The sequence below is a fragment of the Tympanuchus pallidicinctus genome, unplaced genomic scaffold (assembly GCF_026119805.1).
Source record: "Tympanuchus pallidicinctus isolate F22 unplaced genomic scaffold, pur_lepc_1.0 scaffold8, whole genome shotgun sequence".
NCBI lineage: Eukaryota > Metazoa > Chordata > Aves > Galliformes > Phasianidae > Tympanuchus > Tympanuchus pallidicinctus.
In genome coordinates, this window is record NW_026294802.1 from 2,751,693 (window position 1) to 2,770,302 (window position 18,610).

Consider the following 18,610-nt stretch of genomic DNA (forward strand, 5'->3'; position numbering starts at 1 on the left):
CCGTTTCCTCCATCGGCCGGGGAAGCCCAAGCCCCACCCCGCACCCGCGCGGTGCGGAGGGCGGAGCCGGGGCCTTGAAATAGAGGCGGGCGCGAACCGTAGGGAGAGCCGCGCTGCTCCCGGTAAGTAGGGCTGAGCTGCCTTGCTGCGAGTTGCGCTAGGGCGGGAACGGGTTTAAAGTGGCTTCTATTCTGTATTGAACGCCGCTATCTCCCTGCGGCGCTCCCTTCTATCCGTTGTGTCCCACCTCAGCGGATCCGTCGTTTGTTTGTTTGTTTGCTTGCTTTTACTTTTTTTCCCTTAATCCCTCGCTGCAGCTCTTCCGGGTGCGCCGCGCCCGCTGCCGTGCCGCGATGCCTCCCCTCTGCTGTCGGCACGGCCCGCGCTCAGTCCGCCCGCCGCCGCCGTCCTCCAGCCCTCGCCGCGCCGCTCCTTTGTCTGCCGCGTTGGGGCGGGGCGGGGGGCGCGGGCCGGGCCCTCGGGAGGGAGCCGAGGCATTCTTTAACGAAGTGAAATCGAACGGCAGCGCTTTCAGCTGTCTGGAGAGGCGTATCTGTGGGAGATCCTCGTGGAGAAGGAGGGTTTTCTGTGTGGTCTTGGACTCTTCCTGCCAACTTGATATATCAAGTTTAAACCTTTTAAAGAGGCTTCTTTAAGGTAAATCGGGTTGGATGTTAGGAAACGTTTCTTCGCGGGAGGAGTGGCGCTGCAGTGGCACAGGCTGCCCGGAGGGGTGGTGGGATCACCGTCCCTGGAGGTGTTCAGTAACCGTGTGGATGTGGCACTGAGGGACGTGGGCAGTGGGCACGGCAGGCACGGGCTGCTGGTTGGGCTCCGTGATCCTAGAGGTCTCTTCCAGCCTATTCTGACGCCGACGTCCACTCCTTGCTGCCTCCTGTGTACACAAGGCAGTCTTGCCTTCCTGCCTGGCTCATCCTTGTTTATATGTGGTCATGTGTGCTGTGTTTGGAAAGGAAAAATAAGACTCCTGCCTAAGGTGGTTTTGTTGAGTTCCTGCTCGCTCATCACTAATTCCTTACACCCAGATTGAGCAAGCTGGAGGTAATGAGTTCAGCTTGGTGGTGTTTTTTTTAAATTCCCAAAGCAATGAAAGTTATGATAATTCTCAGTGGGGAGGGCTGTGTGTGTGGGCTCTGGGCACTTCTAGCTAGGGTCAGTAATGCCATGTTGTTTCTGTGTATTGTTTTTCCTGTGTAACAGGATGACAGGAGTTGCCCATGCCCAGAAGCTGGGAGAGCAAGCAGTTACACTGATAGAGTGAAGGTGCTTAATTTGGAAGCAGACAGGCACATAAATCCTGTGATTGCTGCCTCTGGAGATCTTATGGTGCGGCCTGACACTTGGAAGCTGTGGCTCAGAGGGTGGCGACACACTGGAACAGGTTGCCCAAGGAGGTTGTGGATGTCCCATCCCTGGAGGCATGCAAAGCCAGGTTGGATGTGGCTCTGGGCAGCACATAGCAGGGGGGTTGAAACTGGGGTGATCACTGTGGTCCTTTTCAGCCCCCGCCTTTCTGTGATTCTATACGATTCTGTGACTATGGGATGTTGGTGGGAGAGTAGGGGCATAATAGCTATGTGCAGAGCCTGCTGACATAACTGTGGTGTCTCAGCTAGTTGAGGTAGGCTTCTTGATAAAGCATCTTTATTGCCTCCAGTTACGAACTAATAAGCAGTGGAGGTAGGGAAATAAACTGAGTCTCTGGTTACCTCTGCTGGAGGGAATTGGTGGCAGTTGAGCAGGTTTCATTTCCTCCGGTTAGCAGTTCCTCAGAATTTACCAGCAAGTCTGATATTTCTTTGCTTAGCACCTTCCTCTGTTTTTCTCTTAGCTTGCTGTGGCTTAGTCTGTTAGATAAGTGCAGCTCCAAATAATGTACAATCTTCATATCTGCTTATTCTGCAAACCAAATAAATGCTGATATTTCTGATTTAGGAAGCTGCACTCATAGCTTGAGTGAAGGTGCAGAGCTCCTGCTTAAAAGCTGGATCCCTTGTTAGTTTTGGCTGGCTTATCTCAGGTGACGGATGGGTTACTGAAAAATCACTGGTTAATGATTACAGAGTGTGCATAATTGGTCTTTTCCACAGAGGTTGGGTCTGATTCTGATGCAGGCCGAAGGAAGGTAAGGAAAGGTAGGGTAAAGTGTAAGAACATGCTGTGAGTCACGTGGGGTGTCTGCTCTCATTCTTTGGTTTTCAAAGCTGTTAATTCCTGAGCTTCAGTGATTGCCTCAATTTATACCACATGTCTATAGGAACAGTGACCTCGTATCAGCTGCAATGGGAAGTGAATAGAATGTAGCTGCCAGTGGTGGGCAATAGACACCACCTTTTGCCTAGGTGAGATGATGTGGGTTGTCCTTGTGCTGTCTTTGGAGCAGTTGCTCAAGAGTGGAGCAGGGTACTTTTTTTTTTTGTTTGTTTTGTACTCGGTTTTGCAACAGCAGAATCCTTCAGTCCCCTCTCCCTTCTGCAGCCCTGTGCTTTAGTTGAAGCATTGTTAGGACTGTTTTGGGCACTTACTAATTTTGGCACTTGATCCAGACTTTCCTGTCTCTTTGCGTCCAGGTAGTGATTCTTGGAAGTGACAAATCATGCTACCTGGTCACAGTGGGTTTGGGTTGGGCTGTCCTTGTTGATGAATGCAAGGAAAAGGCTGTACATGGCAATGAAGCTGTGGAACATTGCTTTTGCTGCAAAAGGGGAGGGGTGGTGGCGTGGCTTTGAACTCCTTTAACTTGGTGAAATCTCAGACCTTTCAGTCAGCTTCAACTAAGGCATGAGCAGGGCAGCTAAACTGTGTGCAGTCATTGCTCAGCTGGCTGTGGTGTTTTTGTTTGTCAGTGAACCTGCTGTGTTTCCTGACATCACCCAACCTTTGGCTCATTCCTGCTGCATCCTCACAGTGGCTTCCTAGAGAATGGACGGCGCCATGTCTGTAATGCACTGGGCTGTTTCTTTCATCTCTTCAAATAATGAAAATTACTTTTTTATTTCTTCAGTATTATGTCAGTGTAACTCTGTTAGCCTGGTGTGACTGATACTACACCCTCAGCTTAACAGCTGTGCAAACTCACTTAGATCAGCTAGTTGCTGTGCTTTGGTTTTACATTCGCTTTCTGGGACGCTAGCTTGTGCTTCCTCTTCCATTTAAACTGAAAGTGAAATGGCTTGCATTATTGCATGCACGGTCAGGCTTTTGCTCGGTGTAAAACACACACAACTCCACTGTGCCTGTGGGCCTACAGCTGGGGAGTGCAAGCAGTGCCGAGTAGCCATCTTGAAAGGTTCCTTCAGCACTTGTTTTCCACTGGCTCCACCTGTCTCATCATCATGACAGGAGCAAGAGTTGGGAATACAACGCAATGGGAGAGTTCTCCTGAGAACCAGCACCTCCAGTGTCACCAGAGGAACAGCATTAGGCTCTGCTCCTGGGGAATCAGCCTTGTCTGCTTGCACCCATACATGGCTCTCTGTAAGAGAAAGACATGTACAGCTATAATACACTTGATGTTTAGGAGGAAGGAGGCAGGTATAAAAAAGCACTGTGCTTTGGGAAAGCTTTCAAATATTGAGACAAGGCTGTGTATTTGTCAGGTATGGACAAGAATTGTTCTTGTTTGACCACGTGATTTGAGGCAAAGAGCTGTTAGTGCCACCTGTGTCCCTGCAGCTCTTTCCTTGTTGGTTTCCTTTCTTGCATGCACATAATGTGGTAAGGAAAACTCAGATTCCTCACGTTCTTCTTCTACCAACATCAGCTGTGAATTGCATTAAGTTGCAGTGTGAAGTGGCATTGCTTATTCTTCTGTCTCTGGGTGTTTCAAATGAGGAGGGTGGTTTTTGTTCTCTAGATAGCACAGCAGCTATGGTTCCCAGTGCCCTTGTCCCAGGTCTTTGTCAGCTTTGTCTGATCTCATCCAAGAGGCACCTTATTTCTGAGTTGCTGTTGTCAGGTGGCATTGGTCTGTCCTCTCAAGGATCAAGCAGTTGGCTCAGATGTGAAGATGTGCTGCAGTGCAGGCTCATGCCCCAGAAGAAGCCTGTAAAACTGGATGAAAACTCTATGTCTCTGACTTCACAAATGGCTTGCACGTACTTAATCCCAGATCAGAATGACCATGTGCACTGTAGTCAGGATCAAATCTTGCACCTTCTGTGTAGATGTAGATATGCCAGTTCCTTTTGGATCCGAATCTAGCTGACTCAGTCCAAGCCCTGACTTTGAGCTCTGTGGCAGTTCCTTCTGCAGGCTTCCTACTGGCTAAACTTCAGCCCAACTGCATCTGTAGGCTGGCTTCTAAAGATTGCTAAGTAGTGTTGTCATGCTGCCTTCAGCCCCCAATCTGATACGGAAACCGCAGCGGTTGCAAGCTCATGCCTTTTCTTTTTTTTTTCCCTCTTTAAAGAGGACCGGTGTTCCTTTGTTGTCATTGATGTGCCACCTACGGGCTGGGGGAGGGTATGTTGAGCCAAGTGAAAATGAAGGCTGTTGAGAAAGCTGTGTGGTGCTTTTTTCGAAGAAGTCTGAGTACTGCCTCTGATAACTAGAAGATTATTGCTATGATTCACAGCAGAATCTCCATCCAAGTGTATGGAATTAGATGTGAATGTATGAAAACAGTGTGACACGGCAGCAGACCTCAGGGAGACTAAATATGCCTCAAATGAGAAGGTTGCTCCAAAACTTGTTTTGGAGGTCTCCAGTCCCATTTTTCTTTCAAAAAGGGGGAAGAAGAGTCCCATCAAACAAATTGCTATGGTTTACTAAGTTCAAGTACACAGCAAGTACTTAAACTGTTCAGGATGTGATGCTTACTCTGTACTAAGGAAGCGAATATGAAACTGGTCTAGCGAAGGTGGTAGGCATTTGTTGGTGTCGGGTCTTTGTGTACCATTTTGGTGCCACTGAACACTGAGAGGTGAAGCTACTGAGCACAGGAAGTATTCAGCACGTTTTGGTGTGTTTTTCCATCAGTGATGTTATGAGCAGACTGTGGTTTTGTTCATTGCGGAGTGCTTGGAAGTGGCTTTATTCACAGATCTGGAAGGAGGAAGCAGTATGAAGCTGAGAGCAAGAGAAACAAAAGCTGACAGCCTCGAGCAATGAGTGCCCCTGCTTGAGAGGTGGGAGGGATGGGTGAGTGTAAGCAGCTCTTACAGTTCTTGACAGGCAGGGGGTCTTACTTAAGTGTCTAGCAAATAAATCACAAGTGTCTGGGAGATGGGTTTTGGCCCATGCTGTGCCGTAGACTTGCTGCCATCTCAATGTTTTGCCACATCTGAAATGAAGATAATGGCGCATCCTCCCTCTGAGATAAATGCATGGAGAATGCCTGCACTTTGGAAGCTGTTGTCTGTGATGGACAAGTCCTAAGAAACTCCAGGTTAGTAGCTTTGGTATTAACGAGGTGATACCAAACAACTCATTTGATTTCATGGCAGCACATGTGCACCTGTGGATGCACAAAAGGGTTTGTTCAGCCTATCCTTCACCTGGCATTACCTTTGTTTCCCTCCTCTTACCCAGGTTTTCTTTCCTAAGCCTACAGTTAAATTTCTCTCTAGGAGGACAGGGGATCACAGAGGAGGCAAAACCATGGGGCATCCAAAGTGCTGATGCAAGTGGCATATCCTTGGTGGACTGAGTAGTGATAAGGACTGTCACAGTAAGATAATCATGATAATATTCTAGTTGGTAATGTCTGCACTTGGCACAAACTTTTTCTGCAAATCCTCAAGCTATCTACCTTTACTGTGTATTCTCTCCCTGTCTTTTCTTAGTCTAAACTGTAACTGCCGTGTGAGCAGTCAGGCTTCTTCCACAGCTAGAGAAGTATGGGGAGGAGCTCCAGCATCTGCTGTCAGCTGGGCTCTGTGGTTCCTTTTGGGTTGTTGGGCTAGGAATTGTGTGTGGCAGGGTGATGGGGATTTCTTTGAGGTTTTGGGCCGTTTGTGGATTTTGCTTGCTCTGTTTGTTGGAGGTGGTAAGGCTGGTAGTCAGACACTGTTTACAAGTCCTCAAGTAAGGAACTTGGTAGGTCTGTGGTATGGTTTTCTTATGACTTTGTAGGACTGCTGACTTGTCATGTAGAGCAGTTTGCCTGTGGCATGCTTTTGAGAACACAGTGAAATAGTGTGGTTATGCTTTGAAGTGGGGATTTTTACCTGTCAGATGGCAGAGCAAGCTGTGTCAACTCCAGGTGCTTTGGTTTCCCTATCTGTGAAATGCTTCTGTATTGAGCTTTGCAGCTCTTCAGTGAAATGTTTCCCTGTGAAACAAGTAAAAGCCAGTGGGTCCAGGAGTGGACAAATAGGTATTGTTTCATTGACTCCAATGATGATGTCACTCAGACTGCCAAAAAGGAAGTTCTTTCGGGTGTCAGACAGAAATCACTGTACTGGCTGTTAGCATTCTCAATGACTGATGGATTATTTTGCTTTGAAGACTTGAATTCAGTCCTAACCCAGACGTGAAACAAAGATAAATATCTTGACAGCTCACAGTAAGTCCTTTGATAGTGTCTGACCAGGTGTTTGTACAGGATGTGTCTCAGAATCTAGACAAGCTGTTAAAGGAGGCAGTCCTACATGCGTGTGGCTCTGCTGCTGGAAAGTCTGCTTTCATAACCAGACAGTGTCTGATAGGGCTAAGAATAGTAACTGCTGGCTGAGCTGTGAGGAGAGGTGAAAGATCTGAAGGGAAAGTGGTGGCAAGCCAGGGGCATTGTTCATGGCATGGGTTCTTTTTTGAGCTGTCTTGGAGATGTGAAGAAGGGATAAAAGCTGGTTTAGGTCAGCACTGTTGCTATAGAGATTCTGGGACCGACTCTTCTATGGCTGCCTCTGGAGCTATTGAGAACTTCCTCCAACAGCTCTCCTTATGGAGATAGTAACTCTTGTGCTGTCCCAACTCTTGTGCTGTCCCTCAGGATACACTCAACACCAGCTGGGCAGGTGTGTGCATGGAGGGAAACCCTGAGGGCTTGCTTTGAGGGAACCAATCACAGAGGTCTTTCTTGCAAGAATTTGGGGTGTGTGAGGGTGAAATAAGCACTGGTGCCCTGTGCTGATAGATAGGTACACTGCTGACTGCTGCTGTGGTGTCTGTCTGTGCGGCAGCCTGCGTTGGTTAGGCAGAGAGAACTGTACAGAGGCAGGAAAGGAGTGAACACAGAAGTGTCTTCGCAGATTAACAGTTCTGTTTGTGACAGAAATGATGCCTTGGGAATTAGAAGCTTAAGCATGAAGTGTAAGCCATCATCTTTGTAGCTTCCAGTCATTAGAACCCAGGGAAAGCCCAAGGTGTGTGTGTTGCATGAACCTTTAAGGGTTTGAACAACTTGAATTTGTTTTGAGTGCTCCTCAAATAATTCTCCTCCTGAGGCAGCTTTGTGTACAAAAGCTACAGGGAAGTGATAGCTTGCTATTTTAGACTTTCAGAGCTCATCTTTTGAGGTCAGTCTCGTTGGGTAAAATCTGTTAGTGTTCTGGCACTTCTCACTTACGAGAAGTGCTTGTTTTGTTTGTCCTTCGCAGGCCTGCAGTAGCATGTGGTGGCTTTTAGGAGGAGGAATTTAAACAACTTTGCCTCTCACTGCCAGTGTGTTCTCTGCTTTTGAGTAAGCCTCAGTGAGGCTCATCGTATGCTCTGCATTAATATATAGCAACAGCTTTTTACTATCCAGGAGGGGTTTCCCAAACCATTTTTGTCCTTATGCTTTCTTTTCCGTGTTTTTGTTTCTCTGTTTTCTTCTTCCCTCACATAGAGGTTACTTTCCCTCAAGTTACAGCAATTCATTTCTGTTTGGCACTGTTTCAGTGCTCACTTAAAAACTGAACGCTCTTGTATGGAAAGAGGAAATAAGGAGATCAAGAACTGTCAGTGTATAGATAGCAACAAGAAACATAAGCAGACTTCAAGCTGCATCTCTTTACTAATGAGGGAATGCTGCTGAGTCTCCTCCTTGATACAGTGCTGGCTTGCAACTGAGACTGAAAACAAGTAATACATTAAATTCATTGGTATTTCATTTTGAAAACAAATTATATTCCATAGAATGTAAATTAGTAAAGTAAATCAGGATACCAAATTTTAGTGCTGTGAACTTCCAGCTCTTCAGGGAGTTAGTCAACAAAACCCTCTGGGAAACCACCTTCTAAGGCAGGGAAGCAGAGCTGGCAGATCTTTAAGGGAGCTTTCCTTCGGGCTTTGCATCCCCAATAAGGAAGTCAGGAAGGCAAGAGACCAGCATGGCTGAACCAGGACCTGCTGGTTGAGATGGAGAGTAGGAAGAGAATGCACAGACAGTGGAAGCAGGGACAGTGCTGCTAGGCTCATCCAGAGAGACCTAGATGGCAAGAGCAGTGGGCCCAGGTAACCAATTGTGAGGTCTGGGACCTGGGTTGTAGCAACCATCCTATTAGTATGGGCTATAGGATGAAAGGGTAGACCACAGCCCTGCCAAAAAGGACCTGGGGGTGCTGGTGGATGGCAAACTGGGCATGAGCCAGCAGTGCGTCCTCGCAGTTCAGAAAGCAAACTATATCCTGGGCTGGTCAGGGAGGTGATCCTGCCCCTCTGCTTTGTGCTGGTGAAGTACCTGGAGTATTGCATCAAGATGTGGAGTCCTCAGTACAGGAGAGACACAGACCTGTTGGAGCATGTGTCAAGGAAGGCCACAAAATGATCCCAGGGATGGAACAGCTCCTCTGTGGGGACAGGCTGAGAACTGGAGCTGTTCAGCACTGAGAATAGAAGACTCTGAGGTGAATTTTTAGCAGCCTTTCAATACCTAAAGAGGGGCTTTAAGAAAGAAGAGGACAGGCTCTTTAGCAGGGCATGCTGTGAAATGGTTTCAAACTAAAAGGGGAGATTTAGATTGGATATAAGGAAAAAATGTCCTTATGATAAAGATAAGGAGGCACTGGTGCAGGTTGCCTGGAGATGTGGATGCACCATCCATGCAGGCACCCAAGGTCAGGCTGGATGGGGCTCTGAGCAGCCTGATCTACCTGTAGGTGACCCTGTTCACAGCAAGGGGGGTTGGGCCAGACAGTCATTAATGATCCTTTCCAACTCAAATGATGCTGTGAATATTTTCCAAGACTTCTAGCAGCTATAAAACAGCCTGACTAGATTATCTAGTTTTACTGTGAGTGAGATGGAGTTAGTAGGCATTTTCTATTTTTTGTACTAAAGGCTTCTGTTTGATTGTAGATAAGACATCTTTCAGTGAATGGAAGAAGTTAAAATCTCAACCTGCAGCTACCAGGATTCACACGCCTCAATGAATTCAGCTTCAGATAGCATTGGTGTGATTATATTTGACTTTTAGGGGTTTGCCATTAAAGAGTCCAATTTTTGAGATGGCACTAAAGAATTTCAGCTCTCAGGAGGAACTTGCTGAGTATCAAAACCCCTTATATTTATTCAAGGCAATTAGCTGAAATTTGAGGTCTCTGGAGCTACTGGCTAATTAAATACTTTTGAAAATGTAGTGATAGAATTTATTTTTTTCTTGTTCTCACATGAGTTTTTGACCACCCACATAGAGCTTTGTTAGCCAAAGGCTGGAGTGCCTCAGGGATTTTTTTTTTTACTGCCAGGGTGGTGATTGCTTGATGTAGGGAAGAGCTAATGGGAATTATCATCTTCTAGCCTTTGTGTTAATTTTTTCAGTATAAATATTGGAGGGTGTGGTGGGTATTGTTGACTTCTGCACGTAAGCTAAGGCAGGAAACAAGAGTGGACAACCTTGTAATTGGCAATTAGGATGGGTGACTTCTTAAAGTATTTTTTGAATGTCTATTTCTTGTGGACCAGCCCTGAGGAGTGTCTATAAAGCTTGGGTGATCCCATGATGGGAAGAACACTGCACACCCCATCTCTGGGTGCAGCAGGGACCCTGGAAGCTGTGACAGGGCAAGGGTTCTTAACACCTTCTGTCTTGGAAAAGCACAAAGTGCTGTCAGAATGTGACATTAGGATCTTCAGAGCTGTAGCCAGGCACACAGTGCTTGCTGCAGCTTCCTAGGAATTCACATGAGTAATGTGTGTGTTCCAGCTGGATCAAGCTCCCCTGTGTTGACAGTGCACTTGCACAAGCTTGTGTGAAGCTCTTGTGCTCTGCCTTTCCAACCCTACTCAGCAAAATGCCTATGAGCATGTATGGGTGTGCCCAGAATAAGTCTGGGTCTCCCTGTTGTTAGTTCTTATATTTGCTGATTTGAGAATAGAGTAAAATGTCCATTTTCCTTTTTTACTTTGGGCTAGAATAGTCTGTCTCTCTTCTTTTAGAGCAAGGAATGGGAGAAGGCAGTAGTACCTCTGCCTTTGATTGCTTCTTTCATAGGTGTTTGGATCGAGCCAAACAGGTTTCACAGCAACATGAATAAAAATGAGGGAATTTGGGTTTTTAAGCAGTATTTTGCAAGAAAGATTCCATTTCTCTGTGCACAGGCTGGTGTTCATTCTTGGCAGCTTACCCCTCTGACTGCTCAGCTGACCTTCCAGCAGTGTTCTGGAATACCCCTCCAGAAGGAAGAAGGCAGTCACCCTTTAACAGTTTGCCTGGGTTTGGGTGGCAGTCCCCTTCTTGTAAAGCACTGTAAGAGGAAAAACTACTCAGCTAGTTTCACTTGTACATCTGGACATTTGCGTACATGCAGCTGTAGTGGCTTGTGTTGCGTCACGTCTGTCAGTGCTGCAAAACACCTGCATCTCTGCTGTGGGAGGAGGATGATGCAGCTGCTTCTGGACAGCTTCTCTGTTCTACACAAAGCCACAGTGCTGCCATGGACCTGAAAAAGCATCCCTGGGACCAGGAGGGAAGTGAGGGTATAAAAAGTTCTCCAACCTTAGTAAACATTTGACCTCCAGCAAAGACAAAGGTCAGGAGAAAGGTAGCCCTGTGCTGTTCCAGAGCTCCTGTCAGGTCCCAGGAGAACAGAGGGACTCTCTGTAACCAACCAGCCTGCTCTTTGGCGTAGGGCTGAGTGGCAGCAATTGGGATCTGAACTGACCATAAAAATAGTGCAGTGCAAAGCAGCAGAAGTTGAATTTGTTTTAGGAAGCCAGAAGCTTAGTGTAATGACTAAATGAAAAAGACTTCATGGTTGAAAAGCTGCCTCTGGGCTCTTGGGTTTTTTTTTTATTATTATTATTTTTTTTAAATTTTAAAAACGTATTTCAGGTTGTGTTTTGGCATTGGAAGCTTCTAAGTCTTCGAAAAGCTGGGAAATTCCTGGTCTCTTGAAGTTGTAACTTGGCTTCCTTCAGAGTTTGAGTGTACTTCTGCTTTCACTTCCTTCCTCTTTTCCCACCTGCACACCTAATTGCTTAAAACACAGTTTGGAAACTCTCCTGCTCTAAAACTTAATGCATCATCATGAGTCCAAGTCTGTGGTAGTCAGCTGGTGATCTGGATGGGTGAGCTCTTGTGTGCTCTCACCCTAACTTGGGTCAGCAGGTACCTGCACTGCAGCCAGGTTATTGCCCAACATGGAGGACGCCTGGTGGGAATGAAGTCAGCTTACCCTAGGGAATTCTGCATGTAGTTGTATGGCCGTGCATGTGAGGAAGCAAATGCAGATGTGCAATCTGCATTCCTCCCCTCCTTGCCTTGTCTTTGCTTGATGGTCTCTGCGCTGTGCCTTCCTGTACCAGATGTGGCTATTTGGTCTGCTGGTCTAACCCACCCACCGACCTCACTGCCTAGGTAAGGAGAGAGCATTCTGCTCTTAGCAGGCGCTGGTTTTCTGCTGAGGGAGGGAGGCTGCTCTCTGCAGCATGCTCTGCACCCCTCCCTGCTCCCCACGTACCTATTCCCCAGGCACTGTCCAGGTGTAAGGCAGGCTGTGGGTTGTCAGCCCTGGTTGTGACCTGCTGGTTTTCCCCATCTTCTAATCAAACTTCTCTGCAGGCTTAGTTTTGTTGATGTGCCTGGAAGCCTTTGGCACTTGATCCAGCCCTTCCTTTTCAGCAGATATCTAGGAACGTGTACTGAAACAAAGCCGGAGTGTATTCAAACATCTCTAGGCGTATGGGGTGGGAGCACTTCAAATCCTGTAGATGTGTTGTAATGTCACCTGGGTGCTTCACTTAGGAATATGCTACTGTGCACACAGACCTGAGCAGCTCACTGGCTCTCAGTTGGTTATCAGGAACCTGGAAAACCCGGAGCCATGAACTACTTTTAGAGGGCTGGAATCTTTTCTGCGATAACCCTGCTTTCCTGCTCTGCTCACTACAACTGGCCTTTGCTCTCATTTCTGGCACCACCTAAAGGGGCTTTAAGCCCCATTTGTAGGTCATGTTGCATCGCTGTCTGCTACGTATCTATGGCAGGTAGGCATTTTCCCCTACCTGATTCACCTGATTTAGGGCCCTTCCTGCCAGAACAGCTGCTATTCTCTCAGCCTTGTTCATGGGCACTTCTCTCCAGAAATGTGTGTATCTCTATAAAGGTCAATTTCTACAAGGCCTATGGGCACTGCTTGAAGATAAGTGTGTTGGGGTTTGTTTTTTCCGTTTACCATTTTCTTTCTTGCTCTTGCAGGACAAGGACTTCTGATCTGAAGCAGACTGACAAGCTGTTCTATCTCTGAATCTGTCATGGAACAGGTTAGTTTTAAATGCCACTGAAGTCACTTCTCTTACGTGCTTGTTCAGAAGTACCTGGGAGGGGATGAGTCTCAAAAAGTGCTGGCTTGTGCCCTTCTCATCTTCCTCAGAGTTCCTGCTGGAGTCTCTGATGCTGCACCCCTCCATCATGAATACAGACAGAAGGTGAATGGAACCATTTAGCTTGCAAGCTGCTTCCTTGTTACTGCAGTGTGAGACTCTCCCATTAGACTTCAGGCATGAGATGCAACTGATTTAAGAGGCAGTGGTGCTTATTAAGTAGCAAACCACTGAAACTAATAAATAAGCTACTTGGCCCATCACTGTGATCAAATAAATATTGCACAAAACACTATAATAAATGTGATTTCAGAGCTACTGTTTCTCACGTGCATGTTGCAAACCCCATAAACCCATTCAAACTTCTGTCACCCTCTAGCATTAAGTGTGGTTGCAAGGCATGATTCTAGCCCTCTTTGTGTTCTACTTTCCCACAAGTCTTTTGAATAGAAACATAAGTCAGGTGGGTTGTTCACTGTGCTTGTGTGGTGCCCTGGGGTGCTTGGGGCACCCAGTGACCTTCACTATTGTCTGTGGACACCCATACTCATGGGAGGTGTGCTTTATCTTTGATTGTACCTTATTTCCCTCTTGTTTTTATTTCCAGACTCGTTGTCCTTGTTCTGTCCTTCCTCTACCTGATCTCCCCAGCAAACATTGTGTCCCTGATTATTTCTAACGCATTCATCACAATTTTTCTACTGTTGCATAGGCCATCACAGCACACTGTGACAGTACTGATATAGTTGTGTAGCTATGGAGTGACCTTGGAAGATTCCACTTAACCAAGAGTGTACTGTTTTAATTCTTAGACTCATCCTGGTTGATTACCCATTAGTCTATGAAATTGGCAAGGCAAACCAATTTTCTTTTAACCTTGATTCCTTTAGGTAGATCTGTTCAAGCCTCAGCACCTTCTTACTGCATGAGCAGATAGTCTGGGTGCAAGAGTAGGGATTTTATTTTTGTTGTTTCATTTCTGCACTCACGCATCCTGCTTCATCAGCTGTTTAATTGTGGTTACTGGACAGCCTTGTGTTTTCTGCAAAGGTCGTGGTTGGTTGAGGCCCTGTGGGACTTGTTGCTCTCATCACTGCCCATCTGCTGGACCTCCTCAGCCTAACCCACCTGGGCACTCTGTGCTGCCCTGATGGAAGACAGCACGTGACAGCAGAAGCAGCATGTGCCTGCTTACTGCAAGCAAATGGATATGAGGCACCAATGGTCTGCTGTCTAGCTATTCTTATGAGCAGCTGCCTGACTGTGCAGGGATCTAAATATGTTTTTTATGGAGCTTGTCTAGATCCCATTCAAGAGGAAAAAGGACTGCAAACTTGAGGTTTTTTGCAGGCTTATGCTATCTGTTATCTTTGCTCCCCACCTTGTTACTGCTGTGCTCTGATTAAAGTTAAATGGGGAACTGTTGGCTTAGTTCTGTACAGGAAGTAGGGTGCCCAATTTCCAAATACAGGGAAAACCTTTGAAACAGATGTGTGAATAAAGTCACTTGTGCTGAGCGTTCATCTTGGTTTCAGAAGAGGAGTCCTGATCAGGGATTTCGTCCTTGCCACTCAAGAGATGAGCTGACACCTCAACTGCTGGTTTGTAAGACCAAGGCCAGCCAGCATTAACCAGCACAGTGCTGTGTGCATGTATGCAGCTAGGAGTTAGTGTGCATTTGCTCAGCTCCTGCAAACTGGGCGTTATTGTGCACCGTACCCAAAGGAGACCAGAAAAAGGTGTCCACTGTAAGAAAAACAGCATCTGTACAAACCTACACAGCAGGATGTGGGTTTAACAGTGATTCTTCTTCCACCTAGGATATCTATAGTGATGGATCTGACCATATGGAACGCATGCTGCTCTTTGCTTTCCTGGCGGAGTCCTCTGGCTGTGAGTTCAGAGAGCAGCTGCCATTCCTACAAAGCCAGGGCATGTTGTGTTCCATTAAAGGTGTTCAGTCTTATGATAGTGATGGGGAACTTCAGACCGATGGGAATCGAAGTGGCCACTTGCAGAATGGTGAGCTAGGTGAGTGCTCTCTTCTTTCCCCACGTGCCTTCTGTGAAGATGGTGGGCTTTGTTCCTATCCCCTTGTCTCTTGACTGTCTTGTGACAGACGGTTGGCAATACTCTCTGCACTGAGAAACTTCACAGCTGGTGGTTGTATTGGTTGGGGTTTTATCACTTGGGGTAAGACAGCTAATGCTTGGCAGTGCAGCTCCCTCTCGGTGGCTGAGCACCTGTCCCTCTGCACAGTCTGTAGCATGTGAGATAAGGGCTACAAATCTGGTGCTAATGGTTTCTGTCCTTAAGCAGTGGGATCTTAAGTGGTTCTGTTAAGCTTCCCATTGCTCCTCAAGGAGTTTTGTTTCAGCACTTCAGCTAGGATTTAGGAGCAGCTCTTTTTCTGGTACTGAGTTAATTCCCTGTGCCATACTAGTGCAGCAGAGGCAATTTCTTATATAGTTCCTTGTACTGTTCTTGCTTCTCTAGCCCTAAGCAGCATGGGTATTGCACGTTGCCCACAAAGTGCCAGCTGGCACCTTGAAGTAGTGAAGCAGTGTAATGAGTAACCACTATAGTAAACATTGCCTCATCTTGCAAAATGTATTGATTTCATGGCCCAAAGTGACAACGGGAAGCTTTGCCAAAAGGAGATGCTGTGTTTTAGATGGTGTTCATGACACAGGTGCTGGCAGTTGTCAGTTGAGAAATCAGGCACGCTCTTCCTTCCCTCCCCTCTCTAGACAGAATGTTGGCTGTAGTTATCTTGAACAAATCTTGGTTGGAATTGTTCTGACTTCTCCCATTTAGTGTGTATGGCTGTCACAAAGGCAGTATGGGAAGAAGGTTGGGGGTAGGGGAAGATTGGCGATGGAGGTGGGCAAAATGCCCTAGCTCACCTCACCTGTGCTGAACCCAGTGTGACTGCAGCCTGTGAACCAAATCCTGCTGTGTGTGTTGGCAGTGCTTGACCCTGAGGTAAATGAAGAAATCGTCCGGACCATTGCTGCTCAGCTTGCTGAGATCGGAGACCAGCTGGATAAACAAATCAAAGCAAAAGTAGTAAATGATCTAGTGCAACATTTTCTGAATGAGAATCTGCCTAGAGAGGTGAGTGAAAAGCAATCTGATGAGTAGCTCCCCTTACAAACGTTGAGTCTTTCGTGCTGTGACTGAAGCAGCAAGTTTGCAACGCCTTTGCTAATTTGATGCCTTCATTACTGCACTTCTGAAATTAATCTGAAATGTTAATATTTGATGTGAAGTTCTGTTAGAGAAGATGCTTGGTGAGCCTGTATCCTTGGCAGCCTTTGCCCTGCAAAGTGAGCTGCTTGGGCTCTGTCTCTTTCTGCAGGCAGGGAAAGTGAGGTTGTGGAGCAAGGCTGACTTTCAGAGGTAATTTTAAGATCTTTGATGCTGGGTCCTGCATGTCAGCTGCTTGTCAGATGGACAGATCTGGCAGAAGTTTGGCTTGTGTTTATCACTGAACACTGAGACTCAGCAAGCAATGAGATCCAGTGCTCCCTCTTACGGTACCTTAATCCTCTGGCTCACAGGCTGTTGGTGTTGGGAGTAGCAGTGGGTTTGGGCTGGTACAGATAACCTGCTGAAAAGGCCTCTGTGGGTGGCACCTCCACTGCTTCTCTCTTCTCTCCAGTGCAGGTTCTCTCTTAGCTTATGATGGGATGAGACTTAGCATCCCTGGTCCAGCATCTGATGTGCCTCACTGCTCTGCAAGGGAAGTATCCACATCTGGATCAACAGCCACAATTTGCTTCCCCAGAGCCTTTTGGCTTCTTCAAGAGATAACTGCATAACTGGATATTTAGCTTGCTTGGGTTTTCTCTGCCTGCGATGAAGTTAAAGCTGCCTTTGATTTGAGAGTCTGCTTGGGCTTGAAAAGGCAGGATTGAAATGATTTTATTTTGAGGGGAGTGGAGAAGCAGAAGTGAGGCCGTGGTTGTTCTGTGCCTGGACCCCTTTTTTAGCTCCTGCCTATGTGAAGACTTTTCTGTGAAGCTTTTCTCTGTACCACTTTGCCCCTAGGCAGGTAGCCCTGCTACTTACAGTGTTTAGATTAAGGTAGGTTCCTGTCTCCTGGGTTCTTGGGCTACTTCAGGACTGGGCAGGCTAGGTGCAGATTCTGAGCTGCTGCACCCTAAATGTGTAAGGTGCTACCTAATTCTTCCAATGCTGTGTGATGTTTCCTTGTTTCTTTGTTTTTTGGGGGGAGCAGCTGAGCTTTGAGGGCATCAGTCATCCTTGCTGCCACCTGGGCGTGGAACAGCCTGGGAAGAAACGTGGCAGCTCGTGCTGTGTCTGTGCAGGTGCACAGTTGCTGCACTGACATCCTCTCTCCCCTCTATGCAGGAGATAACACGGTACCTGTCACAGGCAGTAGAAGGGCTTGCCAGAGCCATCCCATCAGATCTGGAGCAAGAGAAGGCCATGTTGGTGCTAGCAATGCTCTTAACTAAGAAAGTGGCAAACCGGGTGCCTTCCCTTCTACAGCGTGTTTTCAGCACCACTGTGAACTACATCAGCCAACACCTCCACAACTACGTTGTCAGAATGGTGAGTGCTACCCAGCAGCTCTGCAGCTCGGTGCAAGTCACAGCCAGTCTCCTTGCTGGCCCTGGTTATTCCCTGCAAGCATTGCCAGATGCCTGCTGTTTTTCCTATAATGCCTGCGGCTCTGGGAGCTTGGCAGGGAAGAGCTGCTGGTATGCGCAAGCTCCGAAGGCTGAGGGCAATATCCAGCTTTTGCTCACTTCCCTGGGACCCCCCCAAAGCCAGTCCTAGCACAGAATGTGGGGCTGAGGGCTAACAGATGCTCAGCAGGTGGCAGCATTGAGGCACGGATCTGCATAGAGTGCAGGGGCCTTCGTGGGTGCGCGGGCTGCTGCTGCTTTGCCTCCCTGGCGTGTGCCCAAGTCCATGGGCTGGGCAGGCAGGCAGAGGGCTTGTGGCTGCAAGAAGAGGTTGTTGTGGTTAATGCTGGTTCTATTTCTTTCCTCCTAGCTGCGTGAGTGAGAGATCTTCAGCCACTGGCTTCCTGAAGACTTTTTAACTTCTTGATCTGCTCAGATACTTCTTCTGCTCATAACTTTTGAGACACAGCTGCGAAAGGGAAGGCAGAGCTTGTAGATGGGCTTTTGTAGAGTAGCACAGTAGCGATGGTAGTGAGAGCTGCATGCCTGGTCTGCCAGCACCTGTAAGATATAGTGCTTACTCTTCTCCATTTTACAAAATAGGTGTTTTTTCTTTTTTTTTTTTCTTCCCTCTCCTTATCAGTAGCAGATGTAATGCAGGTACAGCCCCTGGCTCATGCCTCTAGGGGAAGTGCACTGGGTGCTAAGCCCACCTTGTCAGTATTTCTAACCAACTGCTGCATCCTGCAGGTTTCTCTGCTGCAGCTGGGCAAGGTACAGGGGTGGATTTGGGGGGGGAATAGTATCCGGATATGCTTGAGAAAAGGTGGTCATTGGCTTCAGAGCAGCTTGCTGGAGAGAAAAAAAGATACCAGCCTAGAATGAGGAGGAGTACCTGGTGTCTCTCTGGGCAGTAGCACATTGTATTCACATCTCAGGTTCAATGAACAGACTTGGACTCAGGTTGTTTGATGTATGTGTCATCACGTACGTGGTGGCTGAGGCTCTACTTGTGATCCAGCTGCCTCTGAAGAAATCATGTAAATAATGTCCTTTTATTGGTGGTGTTTTCTGTTGTTTGTTTTTTTTAAATAAAAATGGACATGACATATGCATGTTAAGCAACTGAATTTCTTCTCCCCCCTTTCACAGAAACGTCGGGCTTTTGTGCAAGTCCTTACAGCATTCTTGCTATGCTGCTGCTGCTAGTGGTAACAGAGCAGTGGTAACAGCTGTTTGCTCTT

At 47.1% G+C, this 18,610-nt stretch overlaps 1 protein-coding gene across 3 annotated transcripts; it reads left to right on the top strand.

Annotated features, from left to right (window-relative positions):
- Positions 1 to 18,475, top strand: BID (BH3 interacting domain death agonist). Of its 3 annotated transcripts, none has more exons than XM_052668227.1 (6): positions 1 to 122; positions 12,584 to 12,648; positions 14,529 to 14,739; positions 15,680 to 15,825; positions 17,086 to 17,289; positions 17,737 to 18,475. In XM_052668227.1, exons 2-6 carry the CDS (start codon positions 12,640 to 12,642, stop codon positions 17,746 to 17,748), a joined length of 582 nt encoding a protein of 193 aa, XP_052524187.1. In that variant the 5' UTR covers positions 1 to 122; positions 12,584 to 12,639; the 3' UTR covers positions 17,749 to 18,475. The 3 variants fall into 3 exon arrangements, with proteins under 3 accessions (XP_052524187.1, XP_052524188.1, XP_052524189.1); XM_052668228.1 differs by lacking the exon at positions 1 to 122 and adding an exon at positions 527 to 657; XM_052668229.1 differs by lacking the exon at positions 1 to 122 and adding an exon at positions 2,123 to 2,146.
- Positions 18,476 to 18,610: the final 135 nt, after the last annotated feature.